Raw genomic sequence first — 7,363 nt, 5'->3', positions numbered from 1 at the left:
GGAGTGACTTTATTAGGATGTCAGACTCCCCGCTTCCTGCCTTCATGCTTCAGTCTCTCTCTGAAGGATCAGGGAAGCTGCAGGGCTGTTGTTTTTTTGCCTATAAGGTAACATGCGTCCCCCTTTCAGAACTGGATTTAGTGAGTAGTGCAGCTTCCAGAACGAAAAGCATGGTACTGTCTGGGGGGCCAGGCGGCCGCTTGTTCCGGGAGACTGAGTCAGGCACTGCCTATGGGATGCAGAGTCGGTGAGGCGGATGTCGTTGAAAGTTAGCCTGGCCCAGAAGCACAAACACGGGGTAACCAGAGAATGAGGTGCCCTCAAAAGTAAAGCGTGGGATGCGGATAAAGGAGCTTTGCTACAGGGGCGAGGCCTGGAAAGCCCGCAGAGGGGCCGTGCTGAGGGGCGGGTCAGATCCCAGTGCGGGGGGCGGTGCCGACGGTGGGGGCTCGTGGAGCTAGGCTGGGGAGCCGCGTCTGCACAGGCGCCTCAGCCTGCCCTCCAGTCTTGCCAGGTGTTTAGCCTTTAAATTCGAGACCTGTGGTTGTCAGACCTTTGGACGGGGACCTCCCGCTAAGTGAAATCTACGTGGCCACCCAGGATACAGACTTGAGCGGAATTTCTGGGGTGGGGGAGGCCTGATGTCCCCGCCCTGGCTCGCGGTGCTCCGCAGGGACCACTCAGGACTCATGACACACTTGGAGGGTTTGGGGTTCTAGTTTTTTAGGGAGGAGAGTCCCCAGTTTCCTAAACCATTGTGTGTATTTGCTGCTCAGATTCTTCTAATAAGGAAGATGCCATTGAGGACGACGACGATGACGATGACGATGAGGAGGACGAGGAGGAAGATGACTTGGAAGTGAAGGAGGAAAATGGCGTTCTGATCCTGAACGACGCCAACTTTGATAACTTCGTGGCCGACAAAGACACGGTGCTGCTGGAGTTCTATGCTCCCTGGTGAGTACCCTCCTCCTCCTCACGCCGCCAGCGTGGGCGAGGGGCTCCTCTGTGCCGTCATCCAGACCCCCGGGGGGGAGGGGGTGTCCGGGTGCAGGGGCGTCAGGGACCCCTTGCTGACCGCGGTCCTTAGCAGCTCAGGATGTGAATGTGGCCTCTGATAGTCACGGCCGGGGCGTGGGCACGTTCGACAAGTCGTGCCGCCGCGGAGACCCGCGTTGGTGACAGATGCGTGCCTTGTTACACACTCCGCCCTGACCCGTCTCGAGGCCCCCCCGCCTCCCTGCTCCCAAGTGCAGGCCTGGCCCATGGTGGTTTCCGGTGTGGGAGGGCGCGCGGTCCCTGGGGGAGCAGCAGGCCAGCTCTTCCTGTCCCCCCCCCCCCNCCCTCTTGTTTGTTTTGAGACAAGATAGTTCAGATGTACTCACGTCGTTGGTCCAGCGTTTGCCGTTCAGGCGAGAGGCGTTCTGCATAAAATAACTAAGTAGTCCTCATAACAGGTGTTAGTACTATCTTGTAGATCGCCACTTCTCAAACTCTTTGGTCTTGTGACTCCAAATAGCTTTTTAAAAAACTCATTAGTTCATTAGTATCATCATTATTTTGAAGTGAATGTGACCTCGAGAATTTATTGTCTCCTAATGTAGCAAAATATGAAGCTTAGAACTGAAGCACTTGGCACTTTCTTCTCCCACCCCCCCGTCCCCCGGGGGTCCACAGTGCTTGCATCTCTGCACGGCCCGCATTCTCTTAGGTCGGCAGGTGGGCCCAACACGTTCAGTTCTCGGCACCACCTTCTGTGTAGTTTTAGCCTTTTTTCTGGAAAATCGGCTAGTTTGCCCACCGTAGCCACTTTGCTTCCTGTCGTAGCGCCGCTTTCCCTGGGCATAAGGATAATCTTTGCCTTCTTGTACTGTGTCACTTTGGGGCGTTGGCGTTTGCCATGCGGCTTGCAGAAAGTCCGGCAGGTTTTAGGAGCGTTCGCCCGGCTGCAAGAACGCTATTGGCACGGAAAGCTAATTTATTAAAGGCCCTACGTTTAACACGGGCCTTGAACTCCTAACCCCAAGATCAAGAGTTGCACGCTCCATCGACTAAGCCAGCCAGGCGCCCTCCAGAAGGTTATTTATGTGGGTGAAGGCAGTCAGTATGTACCATACTGGACATTAAAAGAGAGAAATTTCAATATTCATCTTTAACGATACCCTTACGTGTTAACGTCAGTGTGCGGACATTGCGGTCTGTCCTGTAGCCTCTGGAAAACTCCACTGTGCGCTCAGAGAATGCATGCAGACGACCAGAAAGGTCTTTGGTAAAGAGCTCTTAAGACCTCACAGACCCCTTGCGAGGGGTCCCTGGATGGACTTTGAGAAGCTTACAGGTGAAAGCCCTGGGGTTTGGAGGTGTGGAAGTGTGCGCCCAGCCTGGAGCGGGAATGCTGGCCTGCATCTGTCTGCCTCCAGCCGCTGTGGCTTCCTGGTTGTGTTAGCTTGTGTCTCTCCTCTTGGCTGCGATCATTCTGGTGCCCGGGCCCCGGTGTTTGTGTGCGTTGCTGGATGTGAGTGTTCATGGGCACAGCTCACCTTCTTCCCAAAATCTCTTTCTCAGGTGCGGACATTGCAAGCAGTTTGCTCCAGAATATGAAAAAATCGCCAGCACCTTGAAGGAGAGCGACCCTCCCATTCCCGTGGCCAAGATTGACGCGACCTCGGAGTCGGCGCTGGCCAGCAGGTTTGGCGTGAGCGGTTACCCCACCATCAAGGTCCTTAAGAAGGGGCAGGCTGTGGACTACGAGGGCTCCAGGACCCAGGAAGGTGAGCAGAGCCCGAGCTGCAGGGGGAGACGGGGCCCCGACTGTCCTCCCACAGGAGGGATGAGAGGGGTAGTTTGGATAGTAGAGAGGAAGACCCATTGCGTGGGCTGGGAGTGCTCCCTGCTGGAATGTCCCGGGTAACTGAGATCAAAATAAATCTGTCCTCGGGCGGGAGCGGTGTCCTCCCACTTCGGAGCGTGGAACTCCAGATCCGGAGGCCGTGTGTCCCATGACGCACGAGGCCAGGTTCTCGGCAGTGCCCTAGAGCCTCGGTCAGACTCGCCTAGTGGGCTCCCGCGGCCCGTGCTGGGCCCCGCCCCCAGACTTCCGGTCACAGCGCTTCAGGTCAGGCGTGAGGATGTGCATTTCTCTGAGGCTGTGGGTCCAGAGCCCCGTGTCAGGAACCACAGGCACAGGGGGCCAGGTGGTCCTCCCAAACCAGGCCTGAGGGATCCCTGCCGGGCTTACATTACGCACAAGCTACAGGGTTTTTTTTGTTTGTTTTTTTATGGCTATTTATTCTGAGAGAAAGACACGGAACATGAGTAGGGGAGGGGCAGACAGAGGGGGAGACACAGAATCCAAAGCAGGCTCCAGGCTCTGAGCTGTCAGCACAGGGTCTGATGGGGGCTCAAACCCACAAACCATGAGATCATGACCTGAGCCGAAGTTGGAGGCTTAACCGACTGAGCCACCCAGGCGCCCCTCTTCACCATATTTCTTAATCACTAGGAAAAAATTATGTTACATTTTCCATTCCCAACATGGAATTGTGGAAATGGCACTGACTAGGGCTTGGGTCTTACAGCCTTGATGGAGCCCTGGTCCCGGACAAGGGTCTTCCCCTTGCCAGGCCTCAGGTTCCGCTTCCGAAGAATGGGAAGTCACTTGGGGAAGGTCACTGAATTCCCTGTGAGCTGGTGTGAGGGTGGGCCCTGTGATCTTGTCAGCACTGGAGCCCAGCATCGGTTCTCAAAGGAGACTCCCATCCATCAGTGCTTACTTCACACTGTGTCTGAGAACTGACTAGAAATATGTTTGTGTGGTTCAGAATTCAAGGAGGTAGGTCAGGGATAGTGCTTCCACCCTGAGCCCGGCTATCCAGCTGCCTTCCAGGAAGGTGGCTAGTGTAACAAGTGTCCCCTGTGGTGTCCTTCAGAGTTCCTACGTACCCGTCAGAGCGTGTGTGTGTGTGTGTGTGATTTTCACACAATTGTTAGCATATCATGTGCACCTTCATGTCTTAAGCTAACAAATAGTCTTAGCCACATCAGCACATAGAGGAACTTAATCTAAGAGCAGGCTGAAAGTCGTGTACTTCTCTTTTAAAAGTAAACAGGTTTGGGGGCGCCTGGGTGGCTCAGTTGGTTAAGCATCTTGATTTCAGCTCAGCTCGTGATCTCCTGGTTCGTGAGTTTGAGCCCCGAGTCAGGCTCTGCGCTGACAGCAAGGGGCCTGCTTGGGATTTTCTCTCCCACTCTCCCTGCTCTCCCTCCAGCCCATGCTCGCGCTCGCACATTTAGTCTCTCAAAATAAATAAAATAAAAACTTCAAACAGGCTTGTGTGTTTGGAGGTTTGATCCCAACGCTTGACCGCTAGAGGTGTGGCGGTCAGACCTGAGACACGGCCCCTGTGGGCCGCCAGTGAGCACCACAGTGTGGCAAGCTGGCCTCGGGCTCTTGCTCACCAGCTGGCCTTGGGCTGTTGAAGTCACCAGGCAGGGGAAAAGTGGCAGGAAAGGGACCTTTGACCCTGAACTGTGGTCTCAAACTGCGAAGTGGCGCTAGCTAGAGACGCAGGTGGATTTCGGGAAACCAGACGTGTCCTGTTCTCCTTGTAGCCCCTGCTGCTTCTCCGTTCGTGCCTCTCGCCCCCCTCACCCCCCGCTGCCTCTGCAGTCAGGTCTGCCCATGCTCAGTCTTGTGTGGTCCCTTTCAGAAATTGTTGCCAAGGTCAAAGAGATCTCCCAGCCGGACTGGACACCCCCGCCGGAAGTCACGCTTGTGCTGACCAAGGATAACTTCGATGAAGTGGTGAACGATGCCGACATCATCCTGGTGGAGTTCTATGCCCCCTGGTAAGCTGCATCCGTCCCATGTCACTCGGATACGATTAGCCTGTCCTGCATTCAGTTCCCCGGTAGCCCCTGGGTGGGGGCATCAGAGACAGACGCCTGCATGTAAAGCAGGGGTCGTGCCAGGGCCTCCTCCCCCACCCCCAGCACAAAGGCTGAAGTGGCTGCTAGGTGCTGCAGAGAGGGGTGGTCCTTTCCCGAGGGACGGGACGAGGTAGACACGGGCCTGTAGCACGGAGGAGAGTGGGGCCACCAGGCGGCCCGTGTTCCCTCGTGGCTGGAGGAGAGCTGCGCGCCAGGCCGATGCCCGCCAGGTCCGTCTGTCATCACACGCCTGCCCTGCCCAGCGACGTGCTGAGGGCGTGTCCCTGAGGAAACACGCATGAAAGCATTGGGACCGCCGTGGCTCTGGGGGCAGTGTGAGGGGACAGCAGAGCTGCCACTGTGGTGGGTAGGGTGGTGGCGGCCGGTGGCCTTGGGCCGTCTGTTCCAGCCTCGCTGCCTCCTGAGGTGTTTGAACCGTGGTTTTGTGTGTCTGCATCTGTGCTCGTGGCTGTTTGCTCCTGAGCAGATCCTAGAAGATGACCCTCAGCCTCGCTTCACGCTCCAGACGTGTCCCCGTCTCCAGTCGGGGCCTCTGGGGCCCCTCGGCTCTCCTGCCTTCTGCCTCCTCCACTCGAACTGGCTCCTTTTCTCTCTCTTGCCCCCAAATCCTCCATCACAGCCCTGGCCTCTCAATGCCGCCAGGCCCCCTGCCCAGCCCCCGGCCTCAGGCTTCAGCTCTTATAGGAGAGAAATGGCAGAGCCTGGCGGTGGGAGCACTTGCCAAGGGGCTGTGGCCCTGGGACGTGGGTGGGAGTTGAAGCCGCTCCCTGGTGGAGAATTGCAGTCCCCAGCTCCGCGGGAGGGGTGTGGCCTGTGTGACCTCAGCATATGCAGGGAATGTGGCCAGCTCTGGCCCCAGATAGTGGGACAACAGATCTCATGAGGAGAGGAGAGCAGAAATCAGAATGCCGACATGCAGGGGCAGGAATCAGTCAGAGGAGGGGACCCGGATGCGGGAAAGAAGGGCAGTCGGAGAGTGGCTGGTCTAGGTGCTTCCTGAGGAGAGCACGGAGGGGTGGGCAGCCGGAGAAGCCGAGCAAGCAAAGCGGACTGTCATCAGGGGGTGTGAGCGTCCTGGCCAGCGGTCCCGGACGGTCAGCCTTCCCAGTTCACTATGGTGAATTCATCGCGGGGCAGCTGGCGGTTCTGATTCTGGAGCAGGCTTGCAGTTGATCAGGGTGTGCGGTGTAGACCGGAGTCCGGAACGTGACCATGGGGCAGATGACAGTGACCCGGGGCTCTGGATTCTGCCGCAGAAGTCACCGCCCTGGTCTCATGGGGTGTGCACGTGCGGAGAGAAGACGGGTGGGGGGAGAGCAGGGCGGCCGCGGCCCCTCCTGTGGGGTTTTTGCTGCGAAGGGGGTCCATGAGGTGGTGCTGGCGCTGGAGGATGTGTCCTGAGTTGCAGTTGCCGGGGGCGGAGTTCAGCGGCTCGTTGACGTCACAGGCTCAGTAAACGCTCAGGGAGCAAGTTCACTGGGGTTCTGACCCCACAGAGAGCAGTTGCCCCTCTAGCTGCAGACAGTTCGCATGCTGCAGGGTGCAGCCCGGAGGCAGCGTCCTGGAGACCCCAACAAAACAGCGCTTTATTTAGCCCACCAAGCGGAGCACGTGACTACGAGGTCCTTGCCCCGTGGGAGCCGGCGGTTCCTGGCACGGAGTCGTCCGGCCCACCCTCTCCTGCCTGCTCGGCGGCCTCCCCGGGGGCCGGTTACTGTTCGTCCTCATGCTTTTGTTCTGTGGTTATTTTGGTCTGTCGCTCCCCTCACCCGCCTTTGACGAGCTCACGGCCACTTCTTACCTGTCTCTCGTGTCCCACATCAACTGTCACATCCCGTGTGAAGCCGTCCCTGACCTGAGTCCTTCCCTGTCCCGACTGCAGCTGAGCAGATCTCCCTGCGTGGGATGTTGTCTTTCTCAGCCTTTCCCGTGTCTCACCCCCCACCAACACTCCCTCCTGTGTGTGTGTGTGTCGTGTGTGTGTTGTGGGCACCCTCTGGCTGTGTGAGTGGCCCCCAGAGCGGCCCGGCTCCACGCCCTCCCCCAGGAGGCGTTCAGCGGTTTGCTGGGTCTGACGGAGCTGCCGGGAACGCAGGCCGGGCTTCTGTCTCGCTCAGATGCGACACCATGTTCGCGCTGGAACAGGGCTCCTGACAGACTGGCTGCTTCTTACAGGTGTGGACACTGCAAGAAACTGGCCCCCGAGTACGAGAAGGCGGCCAAGGAGCTGAGCCGGCGTTCCCCCCCCATCCCCCTGGCCAAGGTCGACGCCACTGCTGAAACAGACCTGGCCAAGAAGTTCGACGTGTCTAGCTATCCCACCCTGAAAATCTTCCGCAAGGGGAAGCCTTTTGATTACAACGGCCCACGGGAAAAATACGGTAGGCTTGCCTCCCCGTCTCCCCTCAGCGCG

General features: G+C 58.0%; 1 protein-coding gene across 1 annotated transcript in view; it reads left to right on the top strand.

Moving 5' to 3' along the window:
* Nucleotides 1-338: 338 nt before the first annotated feature.
* PDIA4 (protein disulfide isomerase family A member 4) overlaps nt 339-7,363 on the top strand; it is a 14,533-nt gene continuing 7,508 nt past the window's right edge. The window contains exons 1-5 of the mRNA XM_077778042.1: nt 339-441; nt 777-957; nt 2,566-2,771; nt 4,710-4,848; nt 7,126-7,331. Coding sequence (XP_077634168.1) covers nt 339-441; nt 777-957; nt 2,566-2,771; nt 4,710-4,848; nt 7,126-7,331 — 835 coding nt within the window. The remainder of the gene's footprint in view (nt 442-776; nt 958-2,565; nt 2,772-4,709; nt 4,849-7,125; nt 7,332-7,363) is intronic.

Source organism: Crocuta crocuta, unplaced genomic scaffold (genome assembly GCF_008692635.1).
Source record: "Crocuta crocuta isolate KB4526 unplaced genomic scaffold, BGI_CrCroc_1.0 scaffold128, whole genome shotgun sequence".
NCBI classification, from domain to species: Eukaryota; Metazoa; Chordata; class Mammalia; order Carnivora; family Hyaenidae; genus Crocuta; species Crocuta crocuta.
Note: the sequence above shows the minus strand (reverse complement) of the source record. Positions and strands in the feature narration are given on the sequence as shown.